The 20,706-nt window shown below is 40.5% G+C and overlaps 1 protein-coding gene across 3 annotated transcripts in view; it reads left to right on the top strand.

Annotated features, from left to right (window-relative positions):
- Positions 1-20,706, top strand: part of MAN1A2 (mannosidase alpha class 1A member 2) — a 148,862-nt gene that overhangs the window by 122,261 nt on the left and 5,895 nt on the right. The window contains exons 11-12 of one of the 3 annotated variants that reach the window (XM_050893951.1): positions 8,363-8,535; positions 17,818-17,933. In XM_050893951.1, the coding sequence (XP_050749908.1) occupies positions 8,363-8,535; positions 17,818-17,933 (289 nt within the window). Of the gene's footprint in view, positions 1-8,362; positions 8,536-12,267; positions 12,359-17,015; positions 17,044-17,817; positions 17,934-20,706 lie in introns of those variants that run through there. The other 2 variants (XM_050893958.1, XM_050893964.1) reach the window with 2 other exon arrangements.

Here is a 20,706-nt window from a genome sequence, read left to right as displayed (position 1 = left end):
AGAAGTAATGCTAACTAAAACTCAGACAGTTTTAAGATGAGAATTCATGTGCTTATTCACAGGATTACATAGTATCATTGTATAATTGCCTGTCATTTTAAAGAATTCAATCACGTAAGTGATATTTTTACCTAGGTAGCAACAGCATTAAAAAAAAGGAGAAGGAAAAAATATGAGGATACTTAAGGAAGAAGGTAGGACATAGTAGCTATTGTTGCATTCTGAAAAACTGCATTTAAATGTTTAATTTGACACTTAAAAATAAGCAATGCTAAATTTACAGTGTTTGTGCAGTCCTTATTTTATTCCTTCAGATGTTTATTCTGTACCCTAAATAAGTCAAAAGATGGAGAGGATAAAAGTTTTAGTTACGTATTTAATGACTGTATGAGAACACACACATGCAAGAAACAGACTGAAAGTTGTACAGACAGCTATAAATTTGCAATGCCCTAGTTTTCTTTTGTTCAGCCATGCAATCTCAGGAATGTGGATTTTTTTGTTTGGTTTTTTTTTTTGCCTGGACTGATTTTTCAAAGAAAATAAAGAACTGTTACGTGCGAAATGTCAACTTCTTCATTATGCTTTAACAGCAGGATTTGAGACATAGTTGTATGCTTTAATGACAGAACTAGCTGGTTGCAGAAGAAACTCTTTCAGAGGGCAGACAGTCATCCTGGTTCAGCTGATAGGTTTATGTTTCAGTCAGCAAAGAGGAGAGCCTGATCTCTCTATCCTATAGACTTGGGAGAACTCTTGCCCCATTTGGTGTCCCCAGAGGAGACAGCAAGGTGCTGAGGCTGTGTGCTGAGTATAGAGAGCTCTTTTCTTCAGATAAACCAACCAGAGCTGTCCTTTCCCCTGTCCTTCCAGGGTTGTTCATAATAAACTGCAGTATATGCCTGGTTTTATAATATTTTAGTATAAAAATACTACTTTATGGAAATCTAGGTTGCTTCATAAGGGCTGAGCATGAGGAGAAAAAAACCCCGCTTTTTCAAGGTCCAGTCTCAGCAAAATCGAAACACAATATCACAGAATAAAAGCCATTCTGGAAAAGAAGGGCATTATATTGCCAACTGTCAGCAACCTGTTGCACATATTGCATGTATGAAAGCCTGTTTAAAAAAAAAAAAAAGAATTTGATACTTCAGAAAGCTTCAGGCAAACTAAATTCTATAATTGCTACTGTCTTTATGATAATGTTGTTATATAAATCATGGAATACCATCTCCTGAAATTCTGGTTTGAAATCATGCTTTCCATATCTTGCATAAATAAATAAACATGGTGACATGACAGATGATTTAGAGTCCAGGACTTCTGGGTTTCCAGATAAATTCCATTGGAGTAACTTTGATCTGGACAGATTTTACCAGTGTGATAATAAGTAAAATGCTCTTGTCTTGCACTGACAGTCCACATGCCTATTTAGCATTGAGGTGATTTTCTGTCATGACATTTGTGGCTGGAGGTTCTTGATGTATTAGGACTTCTTAAGGCAATAATAGTATCCTCTCAGGTCACTTTCCCCTCTCATACATTACCCTATGTCTTCAGACAAACTCGATCACCCTCTCTAAGGCAGAGCATTTGTGGTGACTTCAGCCTTCTTTAACAAAACAAGACTTTACTTATTTTGTCAAGCTAATATAGCCCTTTCACTTGTCCTTGTCTGTTTGCCTCTCTTCTTCATTTACTTGCCTTTGGGACTGAAGTTACCACAATTGATGTGAGAAGTCACCTGTTGAATTATGATTGCCCAGACTCTCATCGTTTCTAAGACCATCTCTCTGGTCCCTTGGATGCATTTGCTTCTTTTGATGGCTTCTAAGACCCTTGAGGGCTTAGACAGGCCATTGTGAATCCTCCTCCACTTTCTGATCTACCCCTTGATGTCAAGTGTTCTGTTGCCATCCAGTTTGTGCTCTCAGTAGTAGATCTTCATGGTGTTTAGGAGCCATTGCCCCAGCAGGCAGTTATACCCTCCTCTCCCAGCTGACAGGTGGAGGAGCAGATTGTATTGCAGGAATTCCACACAAGCCTAGCTGGGTTACAGTGCTTCCAAACATATTCTAACCCATTCCCCAACTCAAATACTTTTTAGGTTCCCCAGACACATGATGAAAAGATGTGTGTTTTGCCAAAAATTATTTGGGGAGGATTGAGGACCACCCTGCAGATACAAAAGCATCCTGCTTTTTCACCTCTTTACTGGTGAAAAGATATCCTCCGCTGCCCATCCTTTCCTTCCATTTTGGCAACAGCAATCACTTTGCCATGTAACCAGCAAAAGTTGCCACGTGGTCACAGGTATGCACAGTAAAGTTGTGGACTGACTTATTTGCCTTAGCCTTGGCATCATTGGAATGAGAGCTTTCCACTGACATTTTTGGTATTCCTTAGTCCCCTGGAATGTGTATCAGTGATCCCTTGCAGGTTTTTTGGATGCTCACAGTGCATCATTGGGGCTTGCTGAAGATTTCAGGATGTTTCTCAACTTGTTTGAAAGTGTGGCACAAGTTAAAGCACACCATCGCCTTTTGGACAGATGGTTGCTGGTGTAACACCATGCCACGTGTCCCAACATATAAATAAGACCAACCTCAGATCTGTGAAGCTACCTTAGAGAGGCCACAGCCTATTGCACCTACATCTCTTGCTGGGTCAAGCAAAGATACTCGATCTCAGCCCACACAACTCAGTTTCTTTCTCATTACCTAACACTATTATCGTTGGTAGTTGCTGCTGCTTTAGTCAGGATTAATCAATACTAAGATGAATAGTTTTTTCATAGAGGCAGATGTGGAGGAAGGATGAGACCCCATTTTGGACTTATGAAGACTGCATATGTTCATACATAAACTCAGTTCAGGATGGTGATGGAGGAGATCATCCCATCTCTACAGAGAGGAGAAGGACTTTTATCTCTTGAATTCAAGGATACCTTATTCTACATCTCAGTCAAAACAGATAACAGGAGGTATGTCTTGTGGTAGAAACACAGTTCAAAAGTCAGTTGCTTGACTTCTGTACAGATCTGAGGTTTTTCATACGGTACCTGGCCATCATAGTAACCCAACTTGGGTGAGAAATTATCTGCTTTTGTTACCTAAGTGACTGAGTAATTAAAAGCAGGTTAATCATTCCCTTCAGGTTAGCTTGGGGCTTTTAGATTTGGACGGTTAAACTGGGTCGACACCCTGCTGTTTTTTGGGAGCAAGTCTTCCAGACCTACCCCCTGAGAAAATTTTGCTATCCTACACATGCTATTTTCTCACATCAGGCCCAAGTCTCATTGTCCAAATGTAAGGTGGTCTGTCTGCATGTGACAGCCTTCTCCTATATGGCTTGTTAAAAGTTTTGTCTTAATCCTTCTAGATGTTGCTACATCCTTTGCATTCCCTTTCCCACCAGATTGCATTCTGTTAGTACTTAAGTTACCCATTTCATCTCTCGTGATGCTGTCTGCTCCACAGTGCTGATTAGTACAGAGAAGTTGGAAAGTCCTTGCGACCATTCCTCGTGTATTTCCATGGGCATTATGTCCCAGTGACAACTGGCATCACTACCATGTAATCAATGAGAGGTTTATGTAGGGACACAGTCCCTCTAATAATCTGATTCACCTATTGATGTTCTCCATGAATATTTGAGAGAAGACCTCAGACTCCTGAGTTGTAGGCTGGAGAAGTGACTGGGCATATCCTGAGAAGCTCAGGCCCTTGCCATAGCTCTGTGGAAATCCCTGTAGATTCTGCTTAAGCTGAGGATCAGTCTATAGCACTCCCTGTAGCATGCCTTTCTGATTCACCAGCTGGAGGAAGCTGATGGTCTTTGGAAGGTGAAGGCAGGGGGTACAGGCGTGATTCTGATCTGCCTCTGAGCAAGGGATTTGTGTTTCCAGGATCCACTGAACTTGTCGGCACGAGACCCCCGAGGCTCTTCCTCTCTTCAGGAAATTGTGAATGCATATGGCACCCCTTGGAAGCACCAAGGATTTGAAAAGGCTTGTTGACAGTCAAAGTCAATAGTCTTGTGATGTGTAATCTACACATGCCTCTGCTTCCTACCTACTCTGCTTTTTTCTGTACCATAACCTATTGATAGATTATTGCTGCAGTCATCCTAAATCTCCCATCCTATGACAGGAGATTTCAAGATTTTTGTGTAGTCCAGTGTGCTCTTGATTTGGAGAGAAGATTGAGAGAACCAAAGATAGAAGGCATGCTCTGATCTGTATGCCCATGGCACAGCACAAGGAATCATAATGCTGTCAGTGGGCACTGGTAAGGCTAAAAATACAGCTTCATGTGCTTGTGGTGCAAGGTTTCTCAACATTTAAGCTTGTGTGGGGACTGCACATCTTGAGATGTTCCAGATAGTGGGGATTAGTTCTTTGTTTTACATGCTTAACATGTACCACTGACAAACGTGGCAAAGGCATAAAATAACTGGTAATGCGAAATCTATAAATGGTAAAAAAAAAAAGATGTCCAATGAAATTCAAAGAATAAAAAGACCACTAACAAATCCATCTGAATAATTAGCTTTCATAGGTATTGTAGAGGTTAGATTAGTAAGCAAAATTATCTATATAGATGGCAGCATGTGCTGATTTATAGCACACAGTATTTTCAGTAAAATATACTATCCCTTATACGTAAGAGTTTTCCCAGCCATTAGCTGATAGTATGTAAAGTATTGACTGACTACAGACAGATTATTTTAGGATGGAGTTTTTTTGCACGTCTTTAAAGTTTCTTGACAAGAACTGTCCTCAGAATCTGGGTACAGCTTTAGCTGTTTTTATACATGTGACAATTCCAATGCAGAATAAGCCAGATGACTAAGATTTCAGCTGAGACATTGTAAGGGTATGAGTAGATGCTGTCTCTGTCCCAAGACTCTCAGTAAGCAACTAAACAGGCAAAGACAAAGAAACAAGAATAATTACTTGTTTTTGAGAGAAGTATAAAATAGCAATGTATGTTGATGGAATGGTTCAGAGAGTCTCAAACAAAAGTATCTTGGAGGTTCTCTTCCTCACATTTTATATGAGTTAGAGCCTAGAAAGTATTATTATAATTATGAATCCTTTCTTACTTTCAGGAAATTGACTGTAGTCTAAAACGAACACAGAAAAAATTAAACAATGTTTTCAAAATTATTTCTAAAATTAAATATATAAATATTTATCTAGAAGTCTGAGGATTTGCCCTTATTTTCAGCAGTGCTAAATACAGCTCTCATTGAAGTCAACTTTTAAATCAGTTAAAAGCTCTTTTAAAATGGTACTGGTTTAGCTTTGCAATTTTGTACTATGATGTGAAATTGTTTCTTATCTGCTCTCCCTGCCTAGACTATAGCCTATCAGCTTCATTAATACTAAAATATCTGGATTAAAGTGTGACCACTATAGCATTGTAAAATGGCCTTAGATGGTTCTTTGCTTAGAAGAATGCTCCCCTGAAAGGTGCTATGTTCATAGTAGCTTCTTTACTTTAGTCAGCTATTAGTAGAAGTGCTGTGATTAATTTTACATCCTTGGTTTCAGGTAAAAATTCAGTGAGATTGTTACAATACGCAGGGGTCACCCATCCTTGGAGTGCCCAATAACATTAGAAGTAGATATGAGTAAATAATTAAAGATTTAATGCACCAGCAGGCTACAAAGCAAGAGAAGGTGTCACAGTTTCTGTAGGTGATGCATCACCAGAACTGCCTGAAATCCAGCTGCTTTGGTGGATGAGAGTAATACAGCTGACATGGCTTACCTGATTTCCAAAAGGCTTTTTCAAAAGTTCTCTACTAAGGCCCTTTAAAGATATTAAGCAGCTACTGCATAAGCAGCAAGTACCTGCATGGAGGAAGAAAAATGGTTGTAGTATAACAAATAGGGTAGAGGTAAATAGTCAGCTCTTGCAATGGATGAATGGTGGTTAACCAGTGGTGCTCTGATATATTTGATATATATTTATACACATGTGTATAAATGTATAGTATTTTTATACACAGGTATGTAGATGTGTATAAATGTATAGTATATTTACATTTTGTATTTTAATATGTGTGTATATGTATATATAAATAAAAGATATATACATATGTACACATATATAAATGATCAGGAAAAGGGCAGGAACAGTAAGGTAAGTGTGCTGATAATAACTAAAAAAAAGCTATTCAGGATAGCAAGGATGAAAGAAAGCTGAAAAATTACACAAGGACTTTATGAGGTTGAGTAATTGCATAATAAATTACTAAATTAAATTCAGTGTAGTTAAATGTAAAGTGAGGCACCTATGAAAAAATTATTCCTAACCTCTCATATAAAGTGATGAGCTCTTAACTGACCATTACAACTCAGGAAATTGCTCTTGAGATTATGAAAATGTCAGCTCAGTAGCAGTCAGGAAAAACAAAGTGAGAAAGAGCAAAATAGAAAATGTCATTATGTCACTGTATTAATCTTGTCCACACTTTTAGTGCTGTATTCAGGCTGGTCCTCTCATTTCACAAAGGATATAGTAGAGTTGGAAGAGTTGCAGAGAAAGGCTAGAAGGAAAAGTAAAGGTATGGAACAGTTTCCATTCAAGGAACAACTGAATTGGGTAGTATTCTTCAGTGTGGAAAAGGGACGTTTTAGGTAGGATACAACAGATTTGCAAAATCACCAGGGGACTGGAGAGAGTGGATAGGAATCAGTTGTTCACTCTCTTCTCCATGACAAGACCTAGAGACTATTGAATGAGTCTAGTAGGAACCAAGCTTGAAAATGGAAAAGAAGAAAAAAAAGTGGTTCTACACCAAAGAGGTATTAGAGATGTGGAACTCCTTAGCAGAGGTTGTTTTGGATGCTTAAGGCTTACACAGGTTTAAAGAAACACCAGATAAGTACTTGGGAAATAAATCTATTAAGAATTACTAACCACATAAAAAAGTATGTCTAGTTTGGGAGAAGCCTTGAGCTCAGGAAAATTGGAGACTGGTAGAGAAGCTGGAAAAAGGTATCTCATATACTTGGCCTGTTCTTCCTCTTCCCCATCCTTGTCTGAATTTGGTCATTGTTGGAGACATGATACTGGACCAGACAGAACTTCCATCAGGTCCAGTATGGCTATTCTTATCTTCTTAATTTTGGATAGGTAGAACTCTGTATCTAATCTCAGTGGTTTTGCAGTAAAATTTGTAAATTTTTTTACTGGAACTGGTAAAATGACCCACGTTGAAAGAAGTATCATAAACATTTCTTGATGAAGTTTTCCTTACCCCGCTTGTGGCTGAAGCAGAGTGGTGCTTTTCTCTGTTAGCATCCAGAGCTGTACTCCCTTGAAACAAAAAGATTGAGGAACTTGTTTTGGAGATTTTTTGCTGGGGCACGCACTGGGAAGTGCTCATATTTTTTATTGTAGTATTCTAAGGTTCCCCTTTGAGACTCATGAGACCATGGTTAATTTGAGCCTGTAGCCCATAAGAATTACATGATTATTTGCGTCGATAATTTTTAAAGCTCGAGTGCAGCTTCAAAGTTCAGCACCTTAAAAATTCTCTACCAAAGCAAAGGGTGGGGTGCAGCTGTAGATAAGAGTGCATTATTTATGTCAAATTTGAGGAATAATGTGTAGCTGTATAATAAAAAAAAAGTATGTAATTGCATCTTCATATTATAACCAGTTTTTCTACAGGTACCTTCTCCTTATATGAATAGTCTTCCAGATGCTGGCACAGGGCCATTACAGCTCCCTTTAAGGGCTGAAATAGTGAATCTCTTAGTTCAGAGATTTATTTTCAGATGTGGCTAAGTTTTCATTGCCTAGTTGTAAACTCTTTACTTGAGGATCACATTATGAAGCACATCAGTTATAGGTGGCCTGACAGCACTTCCCTAAACCAAGAGAGTTTGGATAAAGACGCAGGTTATTTGAGATGGTGGTACCTGGTTTTGTTCTAAGATCTTTTCTTGCTGTGCTGGGTGGGATCAAAGGACATCAAAACCTCTGTTGACCCCCCCTTTTTTTTTTTTTTTCCCTTTTGCTTGTAAAGAACTGATGTTGGTCACTTTAATTTTATCATATAATTGAATATGTTAATGTCTTTATATTCTTAGCGTTTCATTAGTTTAAGAGGATTACTGTACTCCTGTCAAGATAGGTAGTTTTCTCACAGGAATTGCATAAATTATTCATAAGAAAAATTATAGGCCTCAACAATAGGAAATATTTATGGGACTGCTTAAAGACAAGCTGGTTTCTGCTTTTCTCACATGCTTGGGATATAGCAGTCTCCTGTCCACCCTTCCTGCAAAGATTGATAAGGAATAAATTTTTTCTTTTTTTCTTTTTTTTTCTTTTCTCTGCAGCATTAAAGCTGGGTCCAGAAGCATTCAAATTTGATGGTGGTGTAGAGGCAGTGGCAGTGCGGCAGAATGAGAAGTATTACATCCTAAGACCAGAGGTGATTGAGACCTACTGGTATATGTGGAGATTCACCCACGATCCCAAGTACAGGCAGTGGGGCTGGGAGGCAACGCAGGTAACTGTATTAATTGTCAGTAATTTAATTCTTTGTGTTTTCCTTTTGTAGCCACTTTAATCTCGTGATACTGAAACACTTCAAATGGTAATTGAGTTTCACAAGTTCCTGTAAACGAGGGTACATATGGGGGTGCGCGCAGTTGTTCCTGTTTTGCAACTGCTGAATCGGACGCGCAGATGAGAGCTGCGTTCAGCATTATACAGCCAATGAGTTTTAGGCATGGAAATAGAATCCACTGGTCATGACTCTTACTGTTATCAGTAGTCCACAGCCCCCGAGAGAGGTAATTTATGTTGGGAAATGAAAGTGTATTATAAATAACTTTGTTAAGCCTGTGTTCGCATTCAGTTTAGATTAAAACACAAAGCTATTCTTACAGTTTCTTCTTGGTCAGCTATTAAAACACAAGTGATAGGACAACTGTTCTCAGATGGTTTGTAGACTAGATAGCATGTACGTATGTATACATGGGTTGGTGTCATGGCTTTTTCTTTTCTTGGTTGTCTGATTGTGTATTGGGTTTGTGTGGCAAGGTTTTGGTAGCGGGGGGGGCTACAGGGGTGGCTTCTGTGAGAAGCTGCTAGAAGCTTCCCCTATGTCCGATAAAGTTAATGCCAGCAGGTTCCAAGACGGACCTGCCACTGGCCAAGGCTGAGCCCATCAGCAACAGTGGTAGCGCCTCTGTGATAACATATTTAAGAAAGGGAAAAGAAGTTACAGGGCAGTAGCAGTTGCAGCCGGAGAGAGGGGTGAGAAGATGTGAGAGGAACAACTCCGCAGACACCAAGGTCAGTGAAGAAGGAGGGGGAGGAGGTGCTCCAGGCGCCGGAGCAGAGATTCCCCTGCAGCCCGTGGTGAAGACCATAGTGAGGCAGGCCGTCCCCTTGCAGCCCATGGAGGTCAACGGTGGAGCAGATATCCACCTGCGGCCCATGGAGGACCCCACGCTGGAGCAGGTGGATGCCTGAAGGATGCTGTGACCCCGTGGGAAGCTCGCGCTGGAGTAGGCTCCTGGCAGGACCTGTGGACCCATGGAGAGAGGAGCCCACGCTGGAGCAGGTTTGCTGGCAGGACTTGTGACCCCGCGGGGGACCCACGCTGGAGCAGTCTGTTCCTGAAGGACTGCACCCCATGGAAGGGACCCATGCTGGAGCAGTTCGTGAAGAACGGCAGCCCGTGGGAAGGACTCACGTTGGAGAAGTTCATGGAGGACTGTCTCCCATGGGAGGGACCCCACACTGGAGCAGGGGAAGAGTGTGAGGAGTCCTCCCCCTGAGGAGGAAGGAGCGGCAGAGACAACATGTGATGAACTGACCTGAACCCCCCTTTCCCGTCCCCCTGCGCCGCTCGGTGGGGGAGGAGGTAGAGAAAATTAGGAGTAAAGTTAAGCCTGGGAAGAAGGGAGGGGTGGGGGCAACGTGTTTTAAGCTTTGGTTTTATTTCTCGTTATCCTGCTCCGTTTTGACTAGTAATAAATTAAACTAATTTTTCCCCAAGTCGAGTCTGTTTTGCCCGTGAAGGTAATTGGTGAGTGATCTCCCTGTCCTTATCTCGACCCACGAGCCTTTCATTTTATTTTCTCTCCCCTGTCCAGCTTAGGAGGGGGAGTGATAGAGCGGCTTTGGTGGGCACCTGGCATCCGGCCAGGGTCAACCCACCACAGATTGGAAGGAAAAAAATTTGCCAGTCAGTTTAGATTTACTCAATTATAACAAAAAATTACAGCGTCACAAAAAGTAGATCATAAAAGGAAGTCAGTAAGTAATGACACATAAGGCAGAATTTAAAAATTGTTGTTAAGGAATTTTAGAGATTGTTGCTTTTTTTTTTTTGGTATAGCTGCTTTCCTGGGTTTAAATCTAGTTGATGAATGTTTTAATCAAATTCCCAAGTGTGAAAATGCTTCTGAGTCTTTTTCATTGGAAATGCTTGTACTGGTCTGCAGAAGCCCAGATTCGTTATAAGACTCTACACAGATCTGTGCTCGTGGCCTTCCTTCATTCATCCTTTGTATGTAGATGGATAACTCCTTTATCTGGGTCATAGATTATGGGCTATATGAATAACTAGGCTTCATTTTCACATGGCAGTATAATATTCTAATTGTAAAAATTATTTGTAATCCCCAAAACACTTCGCCTTTTAAATGCTTCCTAGGGCTGAACTTGTGAGCCTTTTTGGTCTCATGTTTCTCACTGCTTCCACCTGCTGGTCTGTACTGGGCTTGTGCAAAACTAATTTGCTGGCTGTCTTCAAGATCTGTGGATTACTACAGCTCCTCCACTTCCCTGCTACAGCTCCAGCAGTCTTTGGAAACACAGCTTAAAGCCAGTTTCAGAGATGAGAATAAACATTAAAGATAACAAGACACTAAGGAAATATTTTGACTACAGCCAAAGGAGATGAGGGAAGAGCAAAGGAAGAGATGAACCAAGAGCCTGGAGAAACTTTATTCTGCAGGTGAAAACCAGTTTCGCTCCAGAGGCAAGAGACTCAGAAAAAGTACTTGGAGGAGGAGATCTGTTGAAAAGCCTGTATTCATCAGGTGGAAGATAGTTAATGCAGGTTCAGGATATTTAGCTGAGCTCATCCCTATCCTTCCCTCAGCGCAGTTACAGTCATGTAGAAGAGTCCAAGTATTTTAAGATTGTGTCTTAGTCTTGGTTAAGTTTTGCCTTGTAGACTGTTTTGTTATAACCAACATTATGTTATTCTGGAGAGAGGTTCCACATTTGTCACATTTGTATTCCAGAATGCATTGCCGCTCTCTCCAAAACATCAAACATTGAGTCATATCATCCCTCCTGCCCAAACTATGCATGTTTCTAGTATGACAAAGAAACGGATTTAGTAACCTACTCCTTGCCAGTGTGTGTACTACAAATGCTTGCTGATCTAACACGAGCTCCTGTCAGAAGCTGTGGCTGGATGATCCAAGCTGAGATTGGGTCCTTTGTACTAGGTTAAAGAATTTACAAATGTGAATTTTTTCAGGCCAGGATCTGTCTCTTAAGCACGCTGCAAAGCATTTTGTTCAGTTTTCTCCATTTGCCTTCATATCTTGGTCCCCATTAATGCTTTCAAACCAAACCCTCCCTTCCTCCTCCCTTGCCTCCAATTTTCTCTGTGTGCAGGGCAGGATTTTATTTTATCCTTCTGTCAACCTGCATCAGAGTTGTGTAAATCAAGCAGCCCATGTGCTTAACTGCCTCTGTCCTTACAGAGTGCCTTATTTTTCTTGCTTCCTCAATAAAAAGTTTCTTTATCCAACATAGCTGTAAAATATTTTTGAACTCTTTGTAAATGGTTTTGTGTACCCTTCCCTCCCACAATTACAGATTTTCTTACCCCACCATCATACTAATACAGAAGCTTGGGAAGCTTTTTGTTCCCCAGGGTTTTCTGTTCCCTGCATGTAGATAATAAGTTCTTGTGTTTACTCCTCACGTCTACTCACTACTTTTCCTTCTTCCCTACCACACACAGCTCTGGTTGTGTTTATTCCTCCACTTATAAATAGAGAAGAATCTGGTATGACACACAGAGCAGTTGGCTTGCTGCTCCTGTACAACACTGTATTCACTTTCCACTGAAGCATACTTTGAAATCTGTATTACAGACTTCTCGTGGTGAATGATAGTTTCTTCATCAGAAGTCTGGTAGTTCTTTTAAACTTTTGGGGAAACTGAGTTTTGTTTCTGAGTTCTAAATGGTCTTATTTTTCTACAGTGAACCTGGTGTAACCTGGTGTTTGATGACTGAGTTCTTGGTGGTCTTCCTTGTTTGCTTCTTTGAATGGATGAATGCATCCCTACCTGAATGGATTTGCGTTAGACCTCTAACGTATCAGTGAACTGCTTCTGTCATTTTAAGAACTCTTCAGAGATGATCCAGGATACATTGCAGAACCACCTGGCTAAGTTTCTTTAGCGCTCCCAGCCCAGATCTCTCTCTGCCTTTTATCAGTGGGAATTTGCACAGAGGGCTGGATTATGTGTGTATGCAGATCTTTGTACTGTACTTTCTTTATCTGTTTCACCATTGGCAGCTTCTTTTTGGCTTTATTGTCTAGATTTTTGGACACAACTTGGGCATTTTAGTGCAGATGTTGTGCTTTGACCAAGGCCTGTTTTGTCACATCTCTCCAAATCCAGTGTCTGTGGGGAAAAACCAGGAAGCTGAATCTTTTATTCCCTCAGTGATCATAAATCCCTGTGACAGGGTCTCTATCTCTTTCCTAATTAAAAAAGGCTAATTCTCCCTAATACTATACTTAGCACTAGAGACAACACCCATCTCAATTGTATTGGGCCAGCCAAATTGGATGATGGTATTCTGAGGGGCTGGCTGAAGTATTACAGAAATAAGCATGCAAGATATTCAGGGTAAATACAGAAAATGACTAAAATCCTTTTTAGGCTAATTATTTGAAAGCAATAAGAGGCACCACTTCACAATAGGCATGTAAAGCCAATTACTAATCTAAGCTGTGTTATTGAAGGGTTCAACTATTTGTTGAGGACTTGCGTATCTGATTAAGTAGGATTGCACCACAGAGGCTGCAGAGTTCGTTCAGAATTTCTGCTTACAGTGAAAATAATATACAAGACCTCAAGTTCGGGCTAACTTCAGGCAAATTGAGGATTGACAGTAAGATGGAGTGGAAAGACCTATAGCTCTCTACTTAGTGAAGCAAAGCAGACAGAAAAGAGACAGACATAGGTTGGACATGAAAGAAACATGGGTTCACAGTTCATGGGCTGGAAGCTGTGAGTTCCACAGCTGGTGAAGAAACAGAGTTTTTATGAGCATGTTCTTGGCATAGTCAAGAAGAATCACACATGCAACCACAAAAACACCATCAGAGGAACTGAGGGAGCTGGAGCTGGGGTCGGAGCTAGAGGCATCTCCAGTTTTATTTTGAAAGAACTTAGATCAACTGTGACCTCCCAGTATGTCACAGGCCCTGAAATTTCACTTTGCATCACTTTTGAGCTGAGACACATGTATTTGGCAAGAATACACTGTTGCATATTCTTCTGTTCTACTCTTGGTTTGAATAAAGGGAACTGGAAGATCCACTTCTTTTGGTAGTTTGTTCGATTATTTAATTACTTATGCTGTTAAAAATATATGCTTTATTTCCCATTTGAATTTGTCTAGTTTCAGCTGTCAATCACTGGATTTTCCTATGACCTTCTATACCATATTAAAATGTCTTTTATTTCCCCATGTTTTCTTTCCAAAGAGTTTTCATAGGTTGTAGTAAGCTTACTACTGAGTCTACTTAAGATGCTACACAAATTGTATTGTCTCTTGCTGTAAAGCATTTTCTCCAAACATCTGCACTCCTGCCAGTTCATCATCCTTTTTAAAAAATGAATTCTAGAATTGCATATTCTGGTTTTGACTTTACCCACAGCCCTGTGCAAAAGTAAAATTATATCCCTGTTACTCTTTACTGTCCCTGTGTGTGCATCTGCCACAATATCCTAGCAGGAACTCATACTGAATTGTCTCATGTGGCCACTGAATTCTTTCAAGTGTCCCTACTTTCCAGGCTAATCTGGTTCTGCAGTTACACAGCCTTTATGTCTAGATTTAGGATTATGTGCCTGGTTATATGAAACTCATTTTGTTTGGGCCCCAGTTACTGCCGCATTACACTGTCGGCTGTTATTTACCTATATCATTTTTGGCAGCAGCAGTGTTGCAGTGATTGATAAAACTTCAGAGTGCTCCTTGTGGATCTCTGAGAAGCAGCTCTATTTGGTGATGATTTTATGTTTCCAGTTTGTTCTTAGAGCACTGTCAGTCAGTTTTAAATTAAGATAGTGATATTGGTATGGTATAGTGCTGCTTTGTCTTTTCATAACATCTTATGGTACCATGTCAATTGTTTTAGAAACTTTTAAGTTTATTGCAGCTCTGCAGTTACCTTTATTTGTCGATTTGTAGACCTCAAAGAATGAAATCAAGCTTGTGAGCAAGATAGTTTTCTATAAAACTATGCTGATCAGTGTCAATTATCCTTTTATTCTGTATTTTTTACATGTGTTTCCGTAATTGTTTGGAACTAACATCAGGTATGCCATCCTAAAATCATTCAGCCTGCCAATGCCTCATAATAGTAGCATTACCTTGATACCCTTCCAGTCATCTAGGACTTCCCTGTATTCTAGGGTGCAATAAATTTAGCATCATTTTATCAAGGAGACTGGTCTTCAGCTCTTGAGTGAAAGAGTATCCGGGTGGCAAATCAGCTGCCTCTACACCAAGTACTTTGAGATCTGTGTGAAAGCAGAACACTGCAAATTTCAGATGCCTTTTAAGCAGCTTGTCTACAGCACCAAACTTTTGAGCCAGTGTCCTGAAGTTCTGTACACCTCTGAATCAAGGACAATTTGTTTATCCATATTTGGATGAATAGCTGTATAGCAGTCTTTCAGAGGAATTTTTCCTCTACAGTTCATTACTACCTGCAGTGTCTAGATCTCTGACCAACTAGGATAAATCCTCTGCCTATCCTGAACTCCAGTCTAGCCAGAGTCTGTCTCCCCAAGGAGAAATTTCTGAAGATACAAGACTACTTGGTAATTGTAAGGGGAAAAAAAAAAAATCAATATAAATCACACATTTTCTTTCTTCAGTCTTCTAGGCCTGCTAGCTTCACCAGTGTTGCACTTAATTAGCCAAGTATGAGACCTCTACAGCACAGAGCAGGATCTCAGTGCTATCTATTGTCTGCAGTCTCCAGAATAAACAAGTCGAAGGAGACAATGTCCTAACAGTGGTACTGTTTGTTCCTTGTTTTCATTTTGCCACAATCACTAGCAAGTTTCTCCTGTCCAGGCTGTGGCACACAGTGTCACAGTTGCTGAATAGTTGACCAGAGGAATACCTGCAAGGTCAGACTCTGCATGCTAGAAATTCTGGCAGGACTGTAACCATTGGAGCTTCCCCCTCCATCTTGCCACACTCCAGAGCAGAGACAAGGTCATGTTCTGCAGTATTATAAAAAAAGGGGATAGCAGCAAGAGGAGGCACTTCATTTCCTGCCTAGAGAGCAAAAGTGCTTTGACTCGTGTTTATTCATATCACGCTTGCCTAGTGGCTGTAGGACTTGTGGGGAGGAATGTGCAAATGGTTCCATAAGCAGCGTATGTATTTTTTCTTCAGAAGTCGGCCAAGCAATTAATTTTTTTCTTTCCCCCCCCTTTTTTTTTTTTTTTTTTGTTTGGCTGCCATGTGATAACTCGCATCACTTGTGATGTGCAGGAGCATGTGTGCAGACAAAGAGTTTGTCATGCGCGTGATGCTGTTGGGCTAGATGTTTCACATACACCTTTCTCTCCAGACTGTAGAGAAGACCTGGCCAACCCAAATCCCAACATGTGAATAGTCTCAGTGTAGCCCTAGCCCGCACCAGTAACCAGATCTGAAAAGAATTCATCCAGACACTTTATCTTTTTAGGTTCAAGTCCCAACAAAAAAGGGAGCATTTCCATCTGAACTTAGAGAAGGCTCCACTTGAGATAAGGAATTACAGTAAGAATTAGATTTTGCCAAGAAAGACAGTACCTGTCTTGGCATAAGCTCAGGCTCTAGAGCCACAGCCATTCCAGTAACATCCTTTTGCCAGTCTCTCCTGCTGCTTCTTTAAAAATCTTGGTCTTCAGAAATTTGAAAGAAATTTATACAGTCTGGATTATTCTTTGGTCCATGAACAACCTCACATTTCCACAGGGTAAGAGTGTATACTAGGAGGAGGTTAGCTGTAGTACCTGATGTGCTGTGACTTACTGCCCTAGGTACCTTGCTCATTTGCCTTTTCACTTTTCCTTCTATTTCAGTGATGGCATCTGCCGGCATTCTTCATGCATGTGTCCAATGGAAAATTCTCCTTTGTTTCCCGGTATTTCTAGTACGCAAGAGCTATAGTAAGGACCTTGAAGAGTTAATTTTGATTGAATTTGTTTTCTCTGCATAAAAAGGGACATCATTCAAAACTTATTTGCTCCCCTGCCTTGACTCCCCTCAGCTTCTGTTGAGTATAACTAGCAAAAATCAGAATTAACGAAAATCTGGGCCTAAAGCACCATGCGGAGGGAAACTTCATACAGGCTAACGGGCTGAATCATAGATTACTGAACTACAGGTAGCTACGTTCAGTAGTTGCTAATGACAGATATCCTGAGCCAAACATTTTCCTTCATCACTGTGCCTTTTCTGTCCCTGCGTGAATCTATTAAAAGAGTTGGTGTCTGCTGAGGAAGCACTGCCAAAGCAGCGGGGAAGCACAAATAACCTGTGAGTCATTTCAGAGTCGTTTCTTTGGGGCCAGTTTTAATGGCTGATATTCTTGTGTGCTGTAAGGTTGTGCATGTGAGTGGAATAATGAAAGCGTAGGTGAGAGGTGCTCTGAGCTACTAACGCGTTCTTTCCAGTCTCCTCCTCTTCCATTGTGCTTTTTGCAGTACTGTGTTGGAGCTGACTAGCTGGGTGATTTGTGAATCATGGATCCATTGGCCCCTTTCTGCATGGAATGTTTATGGATTTAAACTTCATGCTTTAAAGATAAAGAGCTCTTCTGCAGTCCAGCACACAAGCTGACTTGAGTTTCAACTGTATAAAGGGGAAACAGAGAAGAGTACATATAGGAGATGGAAATGTGGGGAGAAAGCAGCAGCTAGAAGAGTTTATAAGATGAAATCAACAGTCCCTAAAGATGAGTACAGTATTTTATTCCTACTTTCAGTAAGTCCCTATGACTAGCTACTAGTCACAGAGTTCCTGTAACTCTTCAAACTCTTCCAGCTGCAAAATCCAGGGATGTTTGTCATCTTCCTATGCACCTCATAGCATAAGTTGCATTGATTGACTGGTGGATGTTCTATTTGATGTTACCTATGAGGAGCCATACCAGCTCAGAGCAAAAGTCTACTGAGTCCGTGTCCTGTCATCAATATCAGTCAACAGTAAATACCCAGAAAAGAAAGTATTCTTCCCCAGAATACTTTCTTAGCAGTTTGCCAGATGTGGTGTCATTGGTAGTCCTGGAGCGATTTTACTTCTGTATGTGTCCAGTCCCTTTTTTTTTTTTTTTTTTGGTCAGCATAAACTGTTAACATCCACAGCATCCTCTGACAGGGAAATTCACAACAGAACAATGCAGCACGGAAAGAGCTACCTCCTTTGTTGATCAAGCCTGATCCTTTAATTTTTCCAAATTTTGCTCTACAATTAAATTCTCCTTTTCTTTTCCCTTCTTCTTTGCAGGCAATTGACAAGTATTGCCGAGTCAGTGGTGGCTTTTCTGGTGTCAAGGATGTCTATTCCTCATCTCCGACATATGACGATGTACAGCAGAGCTTTTTCCTTGCTGAAACTTTGAAGTAAGTTCTCTTCACTCTTGCATCTTCCTGTAAAAGCTAGCATCTACATTCTAGAAGAATACAGTGGCTCAACAAATTTGGGCTTTCTTTTTTTCCTAGCTTTAGGGTCCCAGATCAGCCCATTTTACCAGCAGAAAATAGAAGTGGAATTTCCCATACAAGAAGCTTATGCTGAAAGAGCTTTAGTTTTTAAGACTTCTATTTGATTTCTGGCAGCACAGCAGAGGAGAGGTTATCTCCTTTTAAGAAATGCCCTTTGCAAAAGACTTTTTTTTTTAGATACACTGACTTGACATGTCTTATACAAGTATGTGCCATGCTCTGATATTGTAGAACCTGTTTCTCCTGTGTGTGTCACGGGAAGAGAGTAAATGCATGGAACAAAAGTCCTTTGTGCCCTTGGATGACTTTTCTGCATTTATCCCACAACATATTTTTCTAGAATGCTTCTTGGTATAAGCAAGAGTATCAGGCATATTTTATAATCTCTTACATACTTAAATATTTTCAATTCAGTCAAATCCGTAGGACACCTGTAGTCCACCCTGTAGAGGCTAATGCACTCTGTTGCATATTTGGTTCAAGGTAAAACGTTCGAAGTCACTGGTCTTCCACCATCTTTCTTTTTAATTAATAACAAAAAATGCTATACTAGAATATGCCATAACCTCTAACTTACGGAGATGATACATGCAATAAGAAAAACTAGTATAAAGATAGGAACATGTTATGGAGATTTTATTAAGAGATCTGTTTTTAAAACTGAGCTAGTGTGTCATGGCTACTCATCTCCTCCATCATTGACACAAACCAGCTATCAAGAGCACTCTTTTGTCACACAGTTGTGATCGCTCTGGGGTTTTGCCTATGAAGCAAAGTCTTCTAATGTGTGACAATTTTCTTGATATGTTACATCAACAAATTTGGTAATACAGTTCTGGTGTTGAAATCTACCAAGATTCCTGTATTGGTTACCTCCCTGAAATGTCGTGAATTGTCTGCTTTTGGAAGAGAAGTGTCTGAGTTGACTATATTCCCTACCCCTTTTTTTTTCTTCCTGCATAACAGTTTGGAGAATGTTTTAGTTGGTTAAATCCATAGACAGAAGCCACTGCTAGCAGTGTGAATGAGGCCAGAGCTGCCGTTAGGAGACGTAGTTGTTGCCTCTGCTTACATATCCATACCACTTTCTGCCACTGTGTGATGGAAGGGATGATACATATGTTGTTGCACAAACCTGTCAGCAACGAAGACTCATTAAGGTGCCCTTTCTGTCTTTACAACTGAGTGATATGACGAAAAGACAGTTGTAACCAGTCTAGCATGGCATGCAGGCTTTGCAGAATAAACAGGGTTTCTGTACAGCAGCAGAGTTTACAGTATCAGCAATATCAAATTTTCAGGGTTTAGCTGTAGCTGATGTATGTGAAGATTGATTTTGGGTATTTGGAGCTCAATATGCAGCGGGGATAAAGCAGGTCCTGAAAGTGGCAGTACTGGTGCCTCCTTCAGGCACTACAGCATGTTTCACTGGAAGAAGGGGCTCCGACTTCATCACGTGTAAGGGAAGAGTCTGGCTATTCTGTCCTTCTGCTGGCTTCTTACCAAATTCCTCTACATAGTCACAGTACTTTGTTTCCCCATGTTATCATTATAAAAAGAAAGCCACTGCTACCTCCTCTGTTGTCTTCATTAATTTTATTTCACTTACTCCTTCAAGTTCATTTTCTGGAGACTAAAAGCTATATTCCCAAAGAGAGAGGCAGCAGTTTCAAACAGGTCCAGTCAGAGAAGCAATACCTCCCCAGGAGCTGATCTTGTATGATTGATCTGCCTATAAAAGCCAAATCAGAGAATGAAATCTGCTCCTAAGGGACTTCTGTGGTGACAAGGCTGATCTTTGAAGTATTGCCAGAATCCTGTCTGCGTCTTAAATAATCACAAGGAGATCTGAAAGTTCACTGATGCATCACTCAGTAACTGGATGTACTATAGTGCAAGCATTGCAAAAGGAGGCAGTTCTAGGAAGGAACTCAAAATTTTTATTGGCTTTTGGTTTGGATCATTTCCTGCTTGTGGGACAAAATGAAGTTTTATTGGAGAGCTGGATATTAGATGTTTGACGTTGATGCGATTGGCATAGACAAACCAGAAACTAGTATCACCTTGAGATAAAATAGAGAACATAAGGTCAGGATAGCTCAAATGGCTATGAAAATAAAGACAGAAGGGTTGGGTGTGATGCCATGAGGAAAATGAAGATGTCCCTCAGAAGAGGGGCATAAAATGTGTGTTACGGAATGCCTGCTGTGATCTTTTCTGCTATTGATGATAACTTCTGCATCTTCATTCCCCTCAAATTCAAAATTGATACCTCTCCCAAACATGCATTGTTGCTGCTCGGATACTTTGGTTCATCAAAGACACTCGGCAAATTATGAGAGTTTGGGCAGTGTGAGTGGCAAGAAGGTAGCTGTGTTGAGTGGGAAGGAGCAAGACTTAGAAATAGGTTGCTTAAGTTATTCAAAGGAAATGCATGAATCAAATGAGGAAGGTGAATTTGAGTAAGATGAAACATTGCTGCTGTGGTGAAAAAGAGTTTGGAGAACTGCAGAGGGAGAAAGCAAGGTAGGAGTAAGGAAGAAAGGAAAGGTATGACACTTTAAGGATGAATAAAAAATGTAGAGAAAGAGACTAGATATGCAGGACAAAACTGAATCATCTCAGCAAGAAATTTTTATCTGTAAACAGTGGATTGGTGAGGAAGGGAAGA

This window comes from Gymnogyps californianus, chromosome 1 (assembly GCF_018139145.2).
Source record: "Gymnogyps californianus isolate 813 chromosome 1, ASM1813914v2, whole genome shotgun sequence".
Lineage (NCBI taxonomy): Eukaryota > Metazoa > Chordata > Aves > Accipitriformes > Cathartidae > Gymnogyps > Gymnogyps californianus.
Note: the sequence above shows the minus strand (reverse complement) of the source record. Positions and strands in the feature narration are given on the sequence as shown.